The 22,506-nt window shown below is 36.1% G+C and overlaps 1 protein-coding gene across 10 annotated transcripts in view; it reads left to right on the forward strand.

Annotated features, from left to right (window-relative positions):
- The window catches only part of CC2D2B (coiled-coil and C2 domain containing 2B), a 106,821-nt gene that overhangs the window by 2,213 nt on the left and 82,102 nt on the right, over positions 1-22,506 (forward strand). For 7 of the 10 annotated variants that reach the window (XM_061402904.1, XM_061402907.1, XM_061402906.1 and 4 more), the window contains exons 1-3: positions 11,510-11,684; positions 17,056-17,265; positions 21,443-21,540. In XM_061402904.1, the coding sequence (XP_061258888.1) occupies positions 11,589-11,684; positions 17,056-17,265; positions 21,443-21,540 (404 nt within the window). In that variant the 5' untranslated portion in view covers positions 11,510-11,588. Of the gene's footprint in view, positions 1-347; positions 413-2,448; positions 2,510-4,190; positions 4,268-4,637; positions 4,705-6,773; positions 6,869-8,194; positions 8,340-11,317; positions 11,455-11,509; positions 11,685-17,055; positions 17,266-21,442; positions 21,541-22,506 lie in introns of those variants that run through there. The other 3 variants (XM_061402914.1, XM_061402913.1, XM_061402912.1) reach the window with 3 other exon arrangements.

Below are 22,506 nucleotides of genomic sequence, written 5' to 3' on the forward strand. Positions count from 1 at the left end.
TTTAGAAAATAAGATCACAGTTAACTAAAAGACACTAATTTTCAAACTTAGATAATGGAACACATGGAATTCACGATAGTTTTTGTGAAACACTGTGAAATAATGCTGTCTCACACTTAATTGTAGAATTTTTTGGTTAAGTTCCACCTTTTCCATATGCCAGTACCAGTAAAGATTAAATATTACGATGATCAATAACTAAATAGTATTAAAAGCAATAGTGTATTTCTTAGTTTAGTTTTTAGTTAAATTAAAAAATTTACATAGCATAAGTTTATCTTATGCATCAAAATAGTTGTTTTCTCTCAGTAATGTATCATTCTTTAAAATATTTCTTATTTATTTAGAAAGTGGAAATGAGAGAACCATCATGAAAAAGATTTCAAAGAGAAAAGAAGATATTTTTAGAAAGGTATTAATGGAGTATTAATGGAGTTTATTAAGGATTTTGATTATACAAAATAGCTCAATTATAAATGTAGGATAATCTTGGAAAAAATGATATATTTGGTTTTATATACAAATCATACAGTTCATATGTTAAAAAATAATATAAGAATTTAAGGGTGATATACTGTTTGATCTGTCAATTATGTAATTAAGAGTATTAGAGGTGAATTATTTATATATTTACTTACTTATTTGTTCCCTTATTTAAATATTTATTTATCTGTTCTCTCAGCCAGCCAGCAGCCAATTCCCTACTTTGCTAAGAAAAAAAAATGTGTTTTTTTTTTTTTATCAGCAACTGAAACATTTTTAGGACTGGTATCTACATGTCACCTACAGTAATTCCAATTAAGATTCATATTTTATTCCTGTCTTCTAAATGGGGATGGGCAGTTATGAAAAGTATATCCAGCATGTTGGGTGATATTATTAGGAATTAAAGGAGACCTCCATCACTCACTTGGTGGCATTGATGTTCCATCACACCTTCACGTTTTGCTGTCCCCTTGGTCAAGAATAAAATTAATTATTTTTAATTTTGTTGAGGAAAATGCTGAAGGTTTAATAAGAACAGAACATCTTAATTCGTATTGACCTTTTTCAGCAATTCTTAAGTGTGGTACAGAATCCATTGATGGATTTTGGAGTTCTTTCAGAAAGTGTATAGACTAAGCTTGTAACTACAGTCATGTCAGTACCCTCATGTCAATACCCTGCTTTGGCTTTTGACCCGAATCCATGTTTTTACTGTGATTATAAATCTGAGGTATGTCTGCTTGCTCCTCCCACTCCAGCTGCACACTAGTTTCGTTAGCATGTACAGTTGTTGTTTAAAGAATCTTTTGCTATTCTATTTTTTTAACTTAAAATGAAAACCATACTTATCCATATTGTGCTGAACAAGAGTTTAACATTGCTAGTATGGTTTTATTTTGGAATATTGAGGTTTAAAAAGTGGTGAAGGAAATAAATGCTGATTTTAACATGTTGAGTTTTTGGTGATGGTAGGATATTCAATTAGAAATACCACTAGGCAACTAGAAATATGGTATTCAGGAGAGCAGTCAAGGTTAGAGACACATTTAGGAAGTCATGGGAATATATACATTCTGCAAAGCCTTTGAATGTACTCACATTTAAGCTATTAAGAGAAGTGTGACCAATGAAGGATACAAAGAGTAAGTGACCAGAGAGGCAGAATGATAGAGGACAAGGATCTGGAAAGCTTTTAGAAAGTTATCACATGCTAGGTACCCAAGTAGTAGCTAACATTGATATAGTGTTGAGTTTCAAAGTATTTTTATTTGTTTGATCTCATTTGATCTTCCTAAAAGATACATGAAGTAGGCAATATATGAACACTAAGAACTAACTACTGGATTTTATCATTAAAATGTCCTTTTAAATATTACAGAGAGCAATTTCTTAATTTAAAAGTCTCCTATGTGTAAAGAGCTCATGCCTGCATGCTAAGTCACTTCAGTCATGTCCAGCAATTTGCAACCCTATGGACCATAACCTACCAGGTTTCTCTCTGTATGGAATTCTCCAGGCAAGAATACTGGAGTAGGTTGCCGTGCCCTTCTCCACAGGATCTTCCCAACTCAGGGATTGAACCTGTATCTCTTCCTTCTCCTGCATTGGCAGATGGATTCTTTACCATTAGCGCCACTTGGGAAGCCATAAAGAGATCATACCAACTGATAAAAGAGTGAAATTTAATAAAATGGGCAAAAGATATGAATTGTCATTATAAAGGCACTAACTTTCAAAGGACTGCTGCTGCTGCTGCTGCTAAGTCACTTCAGTCGTGTCCGACTCTGTGCGACTTCATAGACAGCAGCTCACCAGGCTCCTCTGTCCCTGGGATTCTCCAGGCAAGAATACTGGAGTGGGTTGCCATTTCCTTCTCCATTCAAAGGGCTGATGAACTTATGAAAAGATGTTAAATGCCAGAACAAAAAGATGCAAGGTAACCCTACCCCTCTTTTCTTGCAGATGTCAGAAGACACAGATAACGTTGCAGTAGAAGAAAATGTAGACAAGCATCTTCCAAAAGGTTCTCAATAAGTATACCACAGCTCTGATACTGCTGGGCTTTATTTTTTTAATATAAATGACTAATCCTACCCCACAGTTTCATTTGGGAACACAGTTTCTTAAAAGATGAGTTCAAACAGAAACTAAACTTCCTATATAATATTTAATACAAGTGGGCATGAGGAAATAATGGTAAAGTCAGTGCATGTAATAAAATTATATTTTGTTTCCTCTTTTTCTCTGCAAACATGGAAAATCTCCTCATAATTCAGACTGTGTTCAACCATAAAGATACAGAGATCTAGAACATGCTTTAGGAAACTTCAGATCTCAGGAAGAAAGATATATAAACAATGGTTTATCCCTGTTTCATTCATCAGCACATATTTATTAAGCACCTACTATATGCCATCTGTCATTCTACGTTCTGGGAATAGAGTATAAACAAACCAACTAATAATTTTTAAATTATATCACAGAATGCTGCAGTTAAGAATAAAGATGTCTGGGGACTTTCCTGGTGGTCCAGTGGTTAATACTGCACTTCAAACTGAAGAGTGCATGGGATTGATCCCTGGTGGGGGAACTAAGATCCCACATGCCTTATGGCCAAAAAGTTAAAAGAAAAAGAAGATTCTCATGACCTATACTGATTTAGTTTTATGCTCACCGTTTATTCCCACCATTTTCTATTTATCATTAAGTACTCAAAGGCACCTCATGCGAAGAGTTGACTCATTGGAAAAGACTCTGATGCTGGGAGGGATTGGGGGCAGGAGGAGAAGGGGACGACAGAGGATGAGATGGCTGGATGGCATCACTGACTTGATGGACGTGAGTCTGGGTGAACTCTGGGAGTTGGTGATGGACAGGGAGGCCTGGCGTGCTGCGATTCATGGGGTCGCAAAGAGTCGGACACGACTGAGCGACTGAACTGAACTGAACTGACTGACTCAAAGGCAGGGAGAAGAAAAAGAAAAATACAAGGCAAAATGACCATTAGGTCCTCCAGTTTCTGTACTTAGGACTGCATGACTCCTGTCCTTCTCAGTCCATATGGTAGATCATCTGATGGATGAATCAAAAATAATATGTGGCTTAGAGTGTACTCAACAGCTGGAGCAGTCTTGATACTCAACAGGATTGTTTCATTTCTTGTAGGAACTGGTAGGAATTGGGGTCAGCAGTATTACACTGAATTTTCAAAACTGACATAAATGGTTAAAAATGAGTACTTGAAGACTTACCTCTCTTTTTTTTCAGATTCCTTCCTCCTCAGTTTAATCAAGTTGAAATATTGATATTTATATATTTTGTAGACTATAGAGCAGCTTATATAGAATGGCTTTGATATTTATATATTTTGTAGACTGTCTACAGTTTATATAGAAAATTACTGTTCTCATGGACTTTTTTTTCTCTAAAAGGTAAAAAAGGTTTCTCAACAATTTTTTTTTTTTTTTTAGCCTCACTGCAAAATTCAGTCCTCATCATGCAGGACTGTTCCAGATGAAAAGGAGGAAGGTTCTAAGCTCTGTTTCCTAGATTCTGAACTCTCCTGGGGCAGTGATTTGGTCTTCATAATTGTCAGGATCCAAAGAAATGCATATTAGCTAGCTATTTAATAAGTACTCTATTGCTGTTGAGTTATACTTTAAAGAAAGTGTCATGAGCTCTGTATTATGTTGGCTTCTTGACAGATTTGAATGTAGAAGAAAATCGAAACATAATAGAAACTCTGAGAGGCAAAGTAAGAGAAAAGCTAAAAAATGCTAAGGTAATGCTGATTTTTTTTCTTTCTTATTTTCAAATTTACTGTTTAAATGCAGCATGTATCATGGTGAACTTTTCTTTGTCAGAAAAGAGCTAAAATTCGGTTTTAACATAACTCCTCAAATCCAAAAAGCTTTAGATTCTTTTCCTTGCTTTTTTCCCTTCAAACCTAAAGCCAAGAAAAATTAAATGATTTACTTGTGGTCACTGTATATGACATCTCAGGAGAGACCATGTATATACTTTTTTAAAAAGAAAAACATTGAGAAATCTTTGTTTTTATCCATTTTTGGCCAAAGACTTATATAAGCATGATTAAATCTATATCTGTAGAAATTAAGTTTTCCATACTCTTCATTTGCATTGTGTTTCAGATTAATCAAGGTGAAAAATCGTCAACTCAACTGCTCATTGATAATAAGGTATATCAGTGGTCTAAGGGAATAACTCTTTTTTAACCTTTTTAAACAGCTTTATTGAGATGTACTTTACAGAGCAAAAATTCACCCATTTTAAGTGTACGATTCAGTGAATTTTAGTAAACTTACAGAATTATGCAGTCAACACTATAATCCAATTTTAGACCATTTTTGTCACTCTTATGCCAGTTTTCAGTCACTCTCTATTTCTACTTGACATCATTTTTTATCCTAAAAAATTGTAATACAATATTTTAGGTGATCCCTGACTTACAGATTTTGTTCTAAAATCCAATGTGTAATCATATTTTGAAACTTGAAATGACAAAACAACTCACATTTTGAAAGAGCTGTGTTATTTAGAGTGAAGGCAAAGCAGCTTTAACAAAAAGATTCAAACTAAAATGTCTTCTTTAAGATAGAAGTTTTATTCCTCTTTAATATAATAGATAAGTAGGAGCTGTGTTATTTAGAGTAAAGGCAAAGCAGCTTTAACAAAAAGATTCAAACTAAAATGTCTTCTTTAAGATAGAAGTTTTATTCCTCTTTAATATAATAGATAAGTAGGAGCTGTGTTATTTAGAGTAAAGGCAAAGCAGCTTTAACAAAAAGATTCAAACTAAAATGTCTTCTTTAAGATAGAAGTTTTATTCCTCTTTAATATAATAGATAAGTAGGAGGAGCCATGGAGAAGGCAATGGCACCCCACTCCAGTACTCTTGCCTAGAAAATCCCATGGATGGAGGAGCCTGGTGGGCTGCAGTCCATGGGGTCCCTACAAATCAGACTCGACTTCACTTTCACTTTCACTTTTCACTTTCATGCATTGGAGAAGGAAATGGCAACCCACTCCAGTGTTCTTGCTTGGAGAATCCCAGGGACGGCAGAGCCTGGTGGGCTGCCATCAATGGGGTCGCACAGAGTCTGACACGACTGAAGTGACTTAGCAGCAGCAGCAGCAGTCCAGTCTGCTAGGTGGAGAAGGGCATGGCAACCCACTCTAGTATTCTTGCCTGGAGAATCCCATGGACAGAGGATCCTGGCAGGCTACAGTCCATAGGGTCACAAAGAGTCATGCTGAAGCGACTTGTATGCACACACGCCAGGCTGCTAGGAGAGTTCTGCCTCTTCAACACTTGGTCTCCATCCCTGAGTCCAGTGGCAAACTCCAGAGTTTTCATTTGCTGGCCAAAGGCAAGGCAGGAGGAAGAGAGCCATAGGATTGCAGATTGATCTCTTGCAGGACAAGACCTGCAACTTGCACACCTTATTTCCACTAAAAGAACATGGGTGCATTGTCTAGATATCTAGTTAAAAGATCTATTATTAGAGATAGGAAAAAAGACAATCATGAACAACTAGTCATTTTTGCCATAAGCAATGAGAGTATTAAACCCTACAAGCTTTAAAATGCAATGATCGTTTCTGGGGTTTTTACAAAATTCATCTTTGTTCTCTTTGTAGGGTCCTTCTTGGACTCTTAGTACAAATTATTTTAATTAACTTTAAAGTAAAAATAGACTAAATAAAAGATGTTTGTATATATGTTATTCATTCAACAAATGAATAAAAGTGTGCCTAGATTTGATATAATTTAACTATATACTTAAAAAAAAAGTAAATTTGTCAAGATCACTTCATTGAACGTCAAGAAAAGAGGTGAAAAGGAAGAGAAATTGGCTTCTAAGAATTTCCATTACAAACTACTAAATTGGCATAGCTGCTCAGGAAGTTGAGAATTTTAGCAAATGATTTTGCAAAGAGCAGAGACAAAGGGAAGTAAAAGTATATACTGACAATTTATATATAAGTATTGTTGAAAGTTAATGAGCCAGCTAAGTTGTAGATACAAATATATAGGATAACCTTTTATATTTTGCATTTTTTAAAATTCTTTGGCTCCTAGAAACTAACAGTTTGATTGATTGATTGATAGATTGATTCTTCTCCCAAATCTCTCTAAAAACAATCCATTACATGTACGTGAGAAAGAAGCGATAGGTGATTTGCATTTAAAAGATTCCTTTATGATATTGAAAAGTGAGCATCTACTTATATTCATTTCAACACTGAATACAGGCTTACTGTTGTTTAACCCACAGGCTGAAGTTCCACTGGATGAAGGTCTTTCATTTTTCATTCTGAGTGGTGAAGAAGACTCAGCTATAGGCCAATCTGCAGAGCAGGTTGGATTTGTTCCTCCTGAAAATATAGGCAGATTCAGTAGGATAGGGTTTATGAAAGAGATCTACATAGTCACGAATAAAAAGCTGGGATTTAAGATGAGAGCTTGATGTTACTCAGCTGTCAGGGCAGATCTCAGCTCTGAAGCCAGGTTTAAAGCCCTGCCAGGGGTGCAGTAAAGGTAGCTTGGTAATGGGAGCTCTGGAAGGTACAAAGAGCCCCTCTTTGTGGTTGAAATCTTCAAAGAGATCCCCTATGTGAAGATACCTCAAACCTTGCTTGAGGTGTCAGTGTCATATCTTGTTTGGCTTTTGAAAAAAAAAATGCCACAAAATTTCTGATTTTAAAATCTTTTTTGATTTCATGACAGAGATGTATACAGAAAGTATGATGATGCGATGACGTGATATGAACCTAGATGATACTTAACCATGTTACTCAGTTTTGTCAGAGTTGATCAAGGCCATGTACAGTTATCTATTCAAAGGAATTCTATGATTAATTCTTTTTATTTAATTATTTGTCCCTAAATGTATGTTTTCGAAAATTAAGGGATTTTTATTTACATGACTCGCATACTCTGTCTCCTTTCTTTCAATATATGTAGATTTTAAGTTAGACAACTATAGTCATCTAAAATGGTGATTTTTTTGTGTGTGAAGAGACATATAAAATTTCTGATATGATATAAAAGTATACGTTTTTACATTTAGTAATATATCTACTTCAATATCACCATTGTTTGAAACTTTTATGTATCATATTTCAGAAATAATTGATCATCTGTCACAGACTTCTACTTGTGTTTCTACTTTTCTTTCTTTTTTTCTTAAATAGCATCCAGAAAAGAATATGACTGCTCCACATTTCCTTAGGTAGTACTGCTTTCTGAATGGTGAAAAAAATGGGGCTGAAGACCACATGGCTTGATGTCCCTAGACTTTGCCCTGCACTGTGAATTCTCAACCATTGGACTATCATAGACCAATATCTCAGAACATTTTTCCATAGGAGAGGAGAGACTTGAATTGTAGTTTTTCTTCAGTAGTATTTTGTTGAGAATTGCAATGAAGAGCTGTAGGAAGATCATAGTTTATGATATTAAGCCTTAAGTGAGTTCTTCAATGTTCAATGAAAGTTCATTGTAACATGTTTTCATCTTGAACTTGAACTGGGTGGCATAGATCAGAAAGACTTCATGGCAGGATTTTAGTACATTTTATTTATCTGCACATTAATCATTAGGGACAAGCATGTATACTTATTTTTCTTTTGGGATCAGTAATGGTAGTTACCACAAATATTTTTCACTTGGTGATGATTTACAGAACTTTGCTGAGGGCCAAGATGAAGATTTTGTGGAAGAAGTCATTTTCCCAGATTTACTTGAAGTAAAGGCTGCTGATTATGAAGATGACCAAGAACAAATAAAAAAACAACAGGCAAATATTTTTGTTCCAAGTAGTTCTCCAGGTACAGAAGATTTTTTTCATGATATCATTTTTTTCATGATAAAATATTCAAGTCATTAATGAATCGTAGTATAGGATAATAGCTTCTTTGTATGGTGGATAGATAAAAATTAATGATCTAAAATTATAGAAGGTTTTCTGTATTTATTCTTTGTGCGTTCTCTGAGTTTAAGGGAATTGGTTAAAAGAGCTCATTCATTGTCGTGTGTGTGTGTGTGTGTGTGTGTGTCTGTGTATTTGACTTTCTGGTAGACTTTCAGTTCAGTTCAGTCACTCAGTCGTGTCTGACTCTTTGCAACTTCATGGACCGCAGCACGCCAGGCCTCCCTATCCATCACCAACTCCTGGAGTTTACTCAAACTCATGTCCATTAAGTCCATGATGCCACCCAACCATCTCATCCTCTGTCGTCTCCTTCTCCTATGCCTTCAATCTTTCCCAGCATCAGGGTCTTTTCAAATGAGTCAGCTCTTTGCATCAGGTGGCCAAAGTATTGGAGTTTCAGCTTCAACATCAGTCCTTCCGATGAACACTCAGGACTGATCTCCTTTAGGATGGACTGGTTGGACCTCCTTGCAGTCCAAGGGACTCTCAAGAGTCTTCTCCAACACCACAGTTCAAAAGCATCAATTCTGTGCTCAGCTTTCTTTATAGTCCCACTCTCACATTCATGTATGACTACTGGAAAAACTGTAGCCTCGACTAGATGGACCTTTGTTGGCAAAGTAATGTCTCTGCTTTTGAATATGCTATCTAGGTTGGTCATAACTTACCTTCCAAGGAGTAAGCGTCTTTTAAATTTCATGGCTGCAGTCACCATCTGCAGTGATTTTGGAGTCCCCAAAAATAAAGTCAGCCACCGTTTCCACGGTTTTCCCATCTATCTGCCATGAAGTGATGGGACTGGATGCCATGATCTTAGTTTTCTGAATGTTGAGCTTTAAGCCAACTTTTTCACTCTCCTCTTTCACTTTCATCAAGAGGCTCTTTAGGTCTTCACTTTCTGCCATGTTATCTGCATATCTGAAGTTATTGATATTTCTCCTGGCAATCTTGATTCCAGCTTGTGCTTCTTCCAGCCCAGCGTTTCTCATGATATACTCTGCATATAAGTTAAATAAGCAGGGTGACAATATACAGCCTTGACGTACTCCTTTCCCGATTTGGAACCAGTCTGTTGTTCCATGTCTAGTTCTAACTATTGCTTCCTGACCTGCATACAGGTTTCTCAAGAGGCAGGTCAGGTGGTCTGGTATTCCCATCTCTTCAGAATTTTCCACAGTTTATTGTGATCCACACAGTCAAAGGCTTTGGCATAGTCAATAAAGCAGAAATAGATGTTTTTCTGGAACTCTCTTGCTTTTTCCATGATCCAGCGGATATTGGCAGTTTGATCTCTGGTTCCTCTGCCTTTTCTAAAACCAGCTTGAACATCTGGAAGCTCACAGTTCACATATTGCTGAAGCCTGGCTTGGAGAATTTTGAGTGTTATTTTACTAGCACGTGAGATGAGTGCAATTGTGTGGTAGTTTGAGCAATCTTTGACATTGCCTTACTTTGTGATTGAAATGAAAACTGGCCTTTTCCAGTCCTGTGACCACTGCTGAGTTTTCCAAATTTGCTGGCATATTGAGTGCAGCATCATCTTCCAGGATTTGAAATAGCTCAACTGGAATTCCATCACCTCCACTAGCTTTGTTCATAGTGATGCTTCCTAATGGCCCACTTGACTTCACATTCCAGGATGTCTGGCTCTAGGTTAGTGATCACACCATCATGATTATCTGGGTCATGAAGATCTTTTTTGTACAGTTCTTCTGTGTATTCTTGCCACCTCTTCTTAATATTTTCTCCTTCTGTTAGATCCATACCATTTCTGTCCTTTATTGAGCCCATCTTTGAATGAAATGTTCCCTTGGTATCTCTGATTTTCTTGAAGAGATCTCTAGTCTTTCCCATTCTATTGTTTTCCTCTATTTCTTTGCATTGATTGCTGAGGAAGTATATGGGTATATCTTTCCTTTTCTCCTTTGCTTTTTGCTTCTCTTCTTTTCACAGCTATTTGTAAGGCCTCCTCAGACAGCCATTTTGCTTTTTTGCATTTCTTTTTCATGGGGATGGTCTTGATTCCTGTCTCCTGTACAGTGTCACAAACCTCCATCCATAGTTCTTCAGGCACTCTATCAGATCTAGTCCCTTAAATCTATTTCTCGCTTCCAGTGTATAATCATAGGGATTTGATTTAGGTCATACCTGAATGGTCTAGTGGTTTTCCCCACTTTCTTAAATTTCAGTTGGAATTTGACAATGAGGAGTTCATGATCTGAGCCATGGTCAGCTCCCTTTCTTGTTTTTGCTGACTCTATAGAGCTTCTCCATCTTTGACTGCAAAGAATATAATCAGTCTGATTTCAGTGTTGACCATCTGGTGATGTCCATGTGTAGAGTCTTCTCTTGTGTTGTCAGAAGAGAGTGTTTCCTATGACCAGTGTGTTCTCTTGGCAAAACTCTTAGCTTTTGCCCTGCTTCATTCTATACTCCAAGGCCAAATTTGCCTGTTACTCCAGGTGTTTCTTAACTTCCTACTTTTGCATTCCAGTCCCCTATAATGAAAAGGACATCTTTTTTGGGTTTTAGTTCTAAAAAGTCTTGTAGGTCTTCATGGAACTGTTCAACTTCAGCTTCTTCAGTGTTACTGGTTGGGGAATAGGCTTGGATTACTGTGATATTTAATGGTTTGCCTTGGAAATGAACAGAGATCATTCTGTCGTTTTTGAGATTGCATCCAAGTAGTGCATTTCAGATTCTTGTTGACTATGATGGCTACTCCATTCCTTCTAAGGGATTCCTGCCCACAGTAGTAGATAGAATGGTAGACTTTAGTGGTAGAGTATATGATAGTCCTCTTTTGCATCTTGTTTGGTCAGTCCCAGTTTACTCTTTTGGACTTGAAAGTAACATCTAGGTTTTGTTATTAAGTGATCAACCAGCTTAAACTGCCAGAAGATATGATGCCACGCATTTTAGAAGAAGAAGGATTCTATATTCAGAAAAAGCCAGAAATATATAAAAAGACCTGCAACAAAATGGAAAATCGTCTGCTTAGACTAGAAGAGGCAAGTTCACTACCTGATAAGCTAAATCACTCACTGGCAGTAAAGTGACATTTGTTTTTAGTGTAATATTTAATTACTACATTCTTAAGTATTTTTAATAGGGAAAGTGTTGGTTTGAAGAAAGTGGAGAAATAATGTCATTACCTTCACCTATTAGACGGTCATGGAATTTCAGACTAAATATAAGCAAGGAACCTTTAAATCCAGCACTGAAGACCATGTATAGAAAGGTAAACAACAGTTTATTTGTGATTATGTTTAGAATTCTTGTAACATAAATTATAACTTGTATATTTACTTGTATACTTATTTTGTTAATTCACCTTTTGAGGATATTAGTAAGTCTAGTAAAGGCAAAGCTATGATGAAGTATTAAATAGCCATTAAAATTATGTTTTCAAGGAATATTTAATGATCTGGGGGAGAGCTCAGAATGTGAAGTTAAAAAAAAAGGCGGAATGTGAAATTTCATATGATCCTATCTTTATAAAAATAGATAATGAGTGAAGGAATTTATCAATGAATAAGTACAGACATGTGTGTATATAGATTAAAAGTCTGGGAAATATATAAGAGTTAATACTTATCTCTGGATGGTAGGACATAGGCTTATTTTTATTTTCTTTCTTATACTCTCTTCTAGATTTCAGAAATGAATATATATTGTACTTAACAATCAAAGAAACAAATTTTATGTGTATTTCAGAGCACATTATAAAAATTAGCAGTTCATTAACCTAATGAAAAGAAATATTTAGACAGAAATAGTTATATTAAAAATTTGGCATGCTGCTGCTGCTGCTAAGTCACTTCGGTCGTGTCCGACTCTGCGATCCCATAGATGGCAGCCCACCAGGCTCCCCCATCCCTGGGATTCTCCAGGCAAGAACACTAGAATGGGTTGCCATTTCCTTCTGCAATGCAGGAAAGTGAAAAGTGAAAGTGAAGTTCCTCAGTCATGTCATAAAAACATTTAAATAAGAATTATGTACAAAAACTTAATTGCTCAGTCACCTGCCTTTGTTGTTGTTCAGTCACATAATCGTGTGACTCTTTGCGACCCCATGAACTGCAGCACGCCAGGCTTCCCTGCTTTTAACTATCACTCAGAGTTCACTAAAACTCATGTCCATTCAGTCGGTGATGCCATCCAACCATCTCATCCTCTGTTGTACCCCTTCTCCTCCTGCCTTCAATCTTTCCCAGCATCAGAAACTTATCCAGTGGTGGCCAAAGTGTTGGAGCTTCAGCTTCAGCATCAGTCCTTCAGGGAATATTCAGAGTTAATTTCCTTTAGGATCAACTGGTTTGATCTCCTTGCTGTTCAAGGGACTCTCAAGAGTCTTCTCCAACACCACAGTTCAAAAGCATCAATTCTTCAGCGCTCAGCTTTCTTTACAGTCCAACTCTCACATCCATACATGACTACTGGAAAAACCATAGCTTTGACTAGACAGACCTTTGTTGGCAAAGTAATGTCTCTGCTTTTTAATATGCTGCCTAGGTTGGTCATAGCCTTTCTTCCAAGGAGCAAGCATCTTTTAATTTCATGGCTGCAGTCACCATCTGCAGTGATTTTGGAGCCTCAGAAAATAAAGACTGTCACTGTTTCCATTGTTTCCCCATCTATTTCCCATGAAGTGATGGGACCAGGTGCCATGATCTTACTTTTCCTCTTCTAGTGATTATATGCCTTTTGTAGTCAATGCTTTTTCTTAAAAGATGCCTTTCTGTATTTCTTTCTTTTTTTTTAATTAATTATTTTAATTGGAGGCTAATTACTTTACAATATTGTAGTGGTTTTTGCCATACATTGACATGAATCAGCCATGGGTGTACATGTGTTCCCCATCCTGAACCCTGTTCCCACCTCCCTCCCCATCCCATCCCTCATATTCCAGTAGCTGCAACATTTTTATTTTATTTTTTAACTTTACAATATTGTATTGGTTTTGCCATATATCAAAATGAATCTGCCACAGGTATACATGTGTTCCCCATCCTGAACCCTCCTCCCTCCTCCCTCCCCATACCATCCCTCTGGGTCGTCCCAGTGCACCAGCCCCAAGCATCCAGTATCGTGCATCGAACCTGGACTGGCGACTCGTTCCATATATGATATTATACATGTTTCAATGCTATTCTCCCAAATCTTCCCACCCTCTCCCTCTCCCACAGAGTCCAAAAGACTGTTCTATTCATCAGTGTCTCTTTTGCTGTCTCGTATACAGGGTTATTGTTACCATCTTTCTAAATTCCATATATATGCATTAGTATACTGTATTGGTGTTTTTCTTTCTGGCTTACTTCACTCTGTATAATAGGCTCCAGTTTCATCCACCTCATTAGAACTGATTCAAATGTTTTCTTTTTAATGGTCCATTGTGTATATGTACCACAGCTTTCTTATCCATTCATCTGCTGATGGACATCTAGGTTGCTTCCATGTCCTGGCTATTATAAACAGTGCTGTGATGAACATTGGGGTACACGTGTCTCTTTCCCTTCTGGTTTCCTCAGTGTGTATGCCCAGCAGTGGGATTGCTGGATCATAAGGCAGTTCTATTTCCAGTTTTTTAAGGAATCTCCACACTGTTCTCCATAGAGGCTGTACTAGTTTGCATTCCCACCAACAGTGTAAGAGGATTCCCTTTTCTCCACACCCTCTTCAGCATTTATTATTTGTAGACTTTTGGATCGCAGCCATTCTGACTGGTGTGAAATGGCACCTCATAGTGGTTTTGATTTCCATTTCTCTGATAATGAGTGATGTTGAGCATCTTTTCATGTGTTTGTTAGCCATCTGTATGTCTTCTTTGGAGAAATGTCTATTTAGTTCTTTGGCCCCTTTTTTGATTGGGTCATTTATTTTTCTGGAATTGAGCTGAAGGAGTTACTTGTATATTTTTGAGATTAGTTGTTCATCAGTTGCTTCATTTGGTATTATTTTCTCCCATTCTGAAGGCTGTCTTTTCACCTTGCTTATAGTTTCCTTTGTTGTACAGAAGCTTTTAAGTTTAATTAGGTCCCATTTGTTTATTTTTGCTTTTATTTCCAATATTCTGGGAGGTGGGTCATAGAGGATCCTGCTGTGATGTATGTCAGAGAGTGTTTTGCTTATGTTCTCCTCTAGGAGTTTTATAGTTTCTGGTCTTACATTTAGATCTTTAATCCATTGTGAGTTTATTTTTGTGTATGGTGTTAGAAAGTGTTCTAGTTTCATTCTTTTACAAGTGGTTGACCAGTTTTCCCAGCACCACTTGTTAAAGAGATTGTCTTTAATCCATTGTATGTATATTCTTGCCTCCTTTGTCAAAGATAAGGTGTCCATATGTGCATGGGTTTATCTCTGGGCTTTCTATTTTGTTCCATTGATCTATATTTCTGTCTTTGTGCCAGTACCATACTGTCTTGATGACTGTGGCTTTGTAGTAGAGCCTGAAATCAGGCAGGTTGATTCCTCCAGTTCCATTTTTCTTTCTCAAGATTGCTTTGGCTATTCGAGGTTTTTTTGTATTTCCATACAAATTGTGAAATTATTTGTTCTAGCTCTGTGAAGAATACCATTGGTAGCTTGATAGGGATTGCATTGAATCTATAAATTGCTTTGGGTAGTATACTCATTTTCACTATATTATTCTTCCAATCCATGAACATGGTATATTTCTCCATCTATTAGTGTCCTCTTTGATTTCTTTCACCAGTGTTTTATAGTAAAGTTGCAGGATATAAAATCAACACACAGAAATCCCTTGCATTCCTATACACTAATAATGAGAAAATAGAAAGAGAAATTAAGGAAACAATTCCATTCACCATTGCAACGAAAAGAATAAAATACTTAGGAATATATCTACCTAAAGAAACTAAAGACTTATATATAGAAAACTATAAAACACTGGTGAAAGAAATCAGTAGCTGCAACATTTTAACAGCATTTCACTCCTTATAGTGCTGATACTTCTCAGCCTACACAGAAAATAAGGTTTCTCCCTAAACTGAAGAGATTTATAATTTCAGAGGTCTCCTTATCTTTCTTTAACACGTGAGAAGCTTCTTTCTACATAATATACACTCTCTTTTCTTCTCCACAGTCTCTGTTCGTTTCTTAGAGAATCTAGAAAAATTTAAAAAAATTCCTCATATCATAATATGTCTTTAATATCTTTATACCACTTATGAATTTATTTCAGGATTTTCTAAAAATACACCAAAACTTCTTGCTGCTAAGAAAATCGTTTACCATTTTACCATTAAAAAAAAATGCATTTAAGGTTTAATTAGTTGTCCTACTTTTAAAATTAAGACAAATACAAGAGTTTTTTATCATGAATGAATGTTGGTGTTTTTACCAAAATTCCTTGCTGTTACCATACTTGGAGTAGACAAAACCCATAACAGTTTTACCTTCTTTTTTTAAATTGTTTTTAAATTGTTTAAATTTTTTTACTTTCTGGTGAGTATCTGTTGGCTCTTTCAGTTCTCTTAACAGGATGGTCAGATGTTTCATTGCTTCTTTCGACTTTTATGCAGTCACCAATACTATGCAGATCTTGCTGTTAGTGGTTTTTCTCTACCCACTTGTATTTTGGATTCAGTGGAGATGTTTTCAGATGCAATTTTGTTTAAAATCTTGTCCCTGGATTTTTGGTCTTGCTATCTAGTTACCCTGCTTGTTTTATATAGATATTTGGAAATACAGGCATATCTCTAAGATATTGCTGGTTCACTTCTAGACCACCACAGTAAAGCAAGTCAAATGAATTTTATGGTTTTGAAAAATGTCAAAAGTGCATGTAAAAGTTATGTCTACACTAATCTGTAGTTAATAAACTATTATTATGTCTGAAAAACCCAGTGTACGTATCTGAATTAAAAAACACTTTATTGCTATTAATAACTGTCATCGGAGCTTTCTGGTCTTTTCTAACTTCATTCAAGCTAATTTCAGTGTTTCATGGACTCTTAGAGTTGGGAATAAATATAAATGTCACTTCACCAAGCATGTAAACTTGAGTATTAAAATTCATTCTGTACCACCATCCTTAGCAGGTAATATTCTGGAGTTAGTGTCAGACAAATACCTTTGCCTGCCTTTCCCTTCTGTCTTCTCTACAGTTTTTATTATGCACAGCCAGCTATGGAGGCAAGGTTCATTTGGGGTTTCTCACTGGGAAATAAAAATCTCAGTGCTGTAAGGGCCACTGAAGCAGAGATAATAGTTTGCGATTTAAGTCTGGCTCCAGATGATTATTAGATCATCATCTTAACGAACTATTGACCCACCAATTCTAAACACCATTTTTTTTATCGCAATCCTTTAGGAAATTACTTGGGTGCTTGTAACTTGAAAGTTAGCCTCTGCCAGCACATAGTAGTAAAGTAGATGACCATTTATAGTAAGGCGATTAAAATGCTCCAATATAAATATATGAAATCAAGGGCTATAATCAGTTTTAAGAAAGAAGGAGCAAATAATTGTTTTTTTGCTTTTCTGTGTCTTCATTTTCTTACAGTTAGCGTGTTACTTTTATAAGGAGTTAACTTGTAATTAAAAAAATAGAATTGAATTAACATTGTGTAAATACTTTTCTTTAAAAGGCAGTGAAATCTGATCTAGAAAGCTCTATTAGGAACAAAATGGAAGGTCAAAGGGAAATGTACCAATTAGATCTCAATATAGTGGGTTTGCAATTCAGTCACCATCCTCTCTTCAATCAAGAACAAGTATTATGTGCTAGGCTGCTCCAACTTTATGAGTGTTTTCAGGACAGGCAGCAACAGAATTTACCACAGCTGCTTTATGAGAAGGTAAGCATGGTTTTCATTACATTTACAGAGCTGAACCTTTAATATTGGGGAAAAAAAAAAAAAAAACAGTACGGAGCAAGTTATGGTGGAATATTCCCTTAGCACTTCAACTATTTAACCAAATAAAACAAAGCTTGATTTCAGTTTTTCTGAAAAGAAATTGTAGGAGTTAACTGGCCAGGGAGACAGACTCAAACATATCCTGCAGGGTACTTAGCATTTATAAATAGTTTGCTAATCAATGGTATTTCTTGATCCTATGAGTCAAGAAGAATATTTGAAATGATTACTATTTAAAAGAACCAAATGACTATTTCAAGTCTTGTAAGAAAGTATTTTTGATAAAAATATTAATGATCCTGAACCTTCTACAGAGTTTCGTATGAGAATGATTTAGCCAACTAATCGTCTACTGACACGCATGCATGTGCACGCGTGCATGTGTGTGTGTGTTTGTGTGTGTGGTGCATGCACTCAGTTGTGTCCAGCTCTTTGTGACCCCGTGGACTGTAGCCTTCCAGGTTCCTCTGTCCATGGAATTCTTGCATACACGCATGTTAAGTAGCTTCAGCCGCGTCCGACTCTTTGCAGCCCAATGGACTGTGGCCCACCAGGCTCCTCAGTCCATGGGATTCTCCAGGCAAGAATATTGGAATGGGTTACTTCAGGGGATCTTCCAGACTCCGGGATCAAACCTGCATCTTTTATGTCTCCTGCTTGGCAGGCAGGTTCTTTTTGGAAGCCCAGTGACATCGTAAAGGGTACATAAAATCTGAGGAGAAATCAAAGAAATATACCCACTGACTACTTTTATAAATTTGTACCTCTCGTTTAGACTGTATGCTGAGTTTTTGATACATGAATATTTTGTTAACTAGTGTTCTTTCTGAAAAGATATTCTGATAGGTCTCATTCAGCTAATTAATACACTTAAATATTTAGTGAGATATTTAGTTAAATAATCAAGCCTAGTAGGGTCACCAAGACATTCCAATAAGCTAGAAATGAATTGTACTTTAATATATTTGCTTCTTAAAGTACAAGTGCAAAAACAACAGGACTTAATCCGTTTGATTGAGTTTTCATGTGGCAAATGTGTGGGAGTACTTCCTAAATGAAGCCTATGAATTAATAAGGTCAGAATATGTCCTGAAACAAAAGTTGAATATTCTAACTTTTAGTTTAATATGATCGTTGTTTTTTTTGAATGAAAGAACCAACTCTGAAACTAAGATGTAGGTCATTGAAAATATGATTTGTCTATTTAATAGTTTTCCAACACTGTTGTGTAATCTTTGAAGCCTGGTCTAGCAATAGCAATTTTGTTTCACTAGAATACTACCTATTACTGTACATAAAAACTCATTTGTTTTTCATGTAGCATGGCTTTCTGTGTAAAATAATATTGAGAGATCATTATTTGCAACATTTTTATTAATGATTCTTAGGAGCCAAAGGTAATTTCTTGGCTGCTTTTTACTTCACTTTATTTTAAATGTGCACATAAAAATGTGCACATTATTTATTTATTTAAAATGTGCACATAAACATTTTCTCCAGTTTCCTGGTAAATTGTAAAAAGAGAAATTTGATAGGGCATGTGTATGCCCTTCTAAAATGAAAGAGAACTGTAGGAGGGAGGGGAAAAGGCCAAGGGTTGCAGGGTGTGACCATTGGTCTTCTACCAAAACACTGATTTATAATTTTTGCATCCTTTTAGTCCCTTGGTGTGAAATATATGGCTCTGCTCGTTCTCAGTGTGTTCAAACCAGGTTCAAAGTAGTAGGAGACTCAGTGACGTCTATGGATTTCTTAAACTGCAAAATGTCCTGTTAGGTGAACGTGAATTCCACTTAAAGAACACGGAGAAATGTTGTAGACAATATAAAAGAGTAGAATGGATCCTCAGTTTTGTAGAGTTCTGCTGTTGTTCCCTCTAGTTTACACAAGAGGGAAATTGCACAAGTAATTCAGGAGTTCATTCCCACTGTAAGAGATTCAGTGTAGACGTTTCATACTGTGAAAGTCCCACTTCAATCTTCACCTCATGGTTTAGACTACAGCTTTAAAGATCTCTTTTCCATGTTTCTCTGTATATACATATGCCATGATAGATTTTAAGATAAATTGGATCTTCTATATGGATCTATGTATTATTTGGCAACTTGGCTTTTTAAAATTACTTCTTTTTTTAAAGTAATTTAATTACTTTAAAATTACTTGTAATTGAAAATTACAAGTCTTGGAGCTTGTCCCATATCACTATATATAGACCCATAATATACATGTATTTTAATATGTTCAATCACTCCTCGTTCTTGACACTTCTTATGGTCATGAATGACTTCATAAATGACTTCTTAGGTCATTTCCATCTTCTTATAATTACAAGTAATAAAGCAGTGCACATCCGTGTATCTATGTATTTGAGCACATGTGTGAAAACTTCTGTAGGCTAGATTTGTAGAAGTGAAAGTTCTTGGTCAAGAGTAAGGGTGCATGAAGTTTACATTTTTATCAGAGAGTAATGAATTGCCTTTCCAAGAAAGTTTTTCAGTTTGAATTTCCACTGATAGTACAGGACAGAGCTTACTTCCCAGAGCCATAACTAATAGTTGATATTACTTGCCCAGTTTTCTGTATAGCTTTGTTCATCTTTATAAGAGTTTTCATATATATATATATATGTACAAATATATATACACATATAACTATTTACACATGTACATACACACACATTGCATGTACAAAATGTATATCTTTCGAATATGTTTTAAATATTTTTATCCCATTCTGTTACTTGCCTTTTTACTTCATTTTTCCTATCTCTTGGAAATATTTAAAATTTTATGAGGTCAAACCTGTCAGTTTTTTTCTTTGGGGACTTTAGGTTTTGTTCATTTATTAGATTTCCTAGATTTTTATCAGTTAGCATATCTTTGGTTACAATTCACAGAGAGCTCTCTCAGTTGCTTTAAACCATAGGGAAAAGGTATGACTTTCTATATCAAAAGTTCTAAGTTAGGGCAGTTCTGTAGTTCGTTAATTTGATGGCTCAACAATATGAACAGCCCTGACTTTTCTAAGGACGAGTATCTCCTCATTGGTTTTTTCCTAGAATAAAATTCTTACAGAGTTGACCTTCCATATGAACATTAGAACTAGCTTGTTAACTTCTATTTTAAAGATTCTCCTACCATTTTTACTGCAGCTTCTTTGAAAATGAGAGTGTTAGTCTCTCAGTCACGTCCGACTCTTTGCAGTCCCATGGACTGTAGCCCACCAGGCTTTCTCTGTCCATAGAATTCTCCAGGCAAGAATAGTGGAGTGCGTAGCCATTCCCCTCTCCAGGAGATCTTCTGACCCAGGGACGGAACCTGGGTCTCTTTCATTGCAGGCAGATTCTTTACCATCTGAACCATCGGTTATTATATTAATTGTAAAAGAAATTTTATCTTTAAAAATTTGGGTTTCTGCATCCAGGCATGCAGTATGTCTTCACAGTTGTTGAGGTCTTCCCTTGTGTCTTGCAGTAGAAGTTTATATCCATTGACTCCAGTCTTGGAGTTCCCACAAACTGTCCCTAACTGTGATAGGCTTTTTCTGCCTATCCCTGTTATAGAGAACAGTTTCCCCTGGTTTTATTTCTTTGTCAGTATTCTCTGTGGATATTTCTCTTTGTTTTGTAGTTTCTTCAGTACATTCTGTTGATTTTATTTGACTTCTTTTCCTATGTTGCTATATATTTATTCTTTTATAGAGAGATATAGATGTAGATATAATTATAAAATATGTATATAGATATGGTTGTGATGATGGCAGTGGATATGGATAAAGACAGATAGATGTCTTTTCTGTAACCATTGGATATTAGGTAGAAGATAAAATAGATTCCTGTGTTCAGTCTTCTATCTTGATTGAATGACATTTCTTTATGTTAACTGATCAAATGACTACCTAGAAGTTGCATGGTATAAGGTTTATCTCTTAGACAAATATTGAGGCTCTTTTTCAGTTCTGCCCCAGGGTACTTTTATGAAATATATTTTGAAAAACAAGACAGTAATACAACAAAAGTATACACTTGTGTTTCTGATGCACATACTTAGACCTACAGGTGAATTGGAGTGATAGTAACAGGTGGATGAAGTGTACCAAAAAAGCTCTTTTGTTTTAGCTTAAAGCACTGACGGATGCTACCAAATTAGCAAATGAAAATTCGGAAATAAGCCAGCTGACCAGAAAGTCTTTGCAGGATTATTATTGGCAGATAAGGTAGGTTTTAGGACATTCTTGTATTCATCAAGCATTTATTAAGGAGCTTGTTTAAACAAAGTATTGTACTATGCTGTGGAAGATGTAAAATAAGAAACTAACAATATCCTTACTATTTTTAAAATTGAAATATAGCTGATTTACAATATTTTGTTAGTTTCAGGTATACAGCCAAGTGATTCCATTGTAATTTTCAGATTATATTCCATTATGCTGCTGCTGCTAAGTCGCTTCAGTCATGTCCGACTCTGTGCGACCCCATAGAACGGCAGCCCACCAGGCTCCCCCATCCCTGGGATTCTCCAGGCAAGAACACTGGAGTGGGTTGCCATTTCCTTCTCCAATGCATGAAAGTGAAAAGTGAAAGTGAAGTCGCTCAGTCATGTCCGACTCTTAGTGACCCCATGGACTGCAGCCTACCAGGCTCCTCCATCCATGGGCTTTTCCAGGCAAGAGTACTGGAGTGGGGTGCCATTGCCTTCTCCAATATTCCATTATAAGTTTTATCAAATATTTGCCATTATGAGATTTATCAAATATAATTCCCTGTGCTAAGCAGTAAGTCTTTGTTGCTTATCTATTTTATGTGTAATAGTTTGGGTTAATCCAACACTTCTAATTTGTTCCTCCTTCCCTCCTTTTCCCCTTTGGTAACCTTGTTTCTTTTCTATGTCTCTGAGTTTCTGTTCTGTATACAGATTCATTTGTGTTATTTTTTAGATTCCACATATAAGTGATGTTATATAGTATTTGTATACTCTTTTGACTTGCTTCACTAAGTAAAATCCTCTCTAGGTCCATGCATGTGTGCATGCTAAGTCGCTCCAGTTGTGTCTGATTTTTTGTGACCCTGTGGACTGTAGCCACTAGGCTCCTCTGTCCATGGGATTCTCTAGGCAAGAATACTAGAGTGGGTTGTTATGCCCTTCTCCAAGGAGATCTTCCTGACCCAGGGATCAAACCTGC

This window comes from Bos javanicus, chromosome 26 (assembly GCF_032452875.1).
Source record: "Bos javanicus breed banteng chromosome 26, ARS-OSU_banteng_1.0, whole genome shotgun sequence".
Lineage (NCBI taxonomy): Eukaryota > Metazoa > Chordata > Mammalia > Artiodactyla > Bovidae > Bos > Bos javanicus.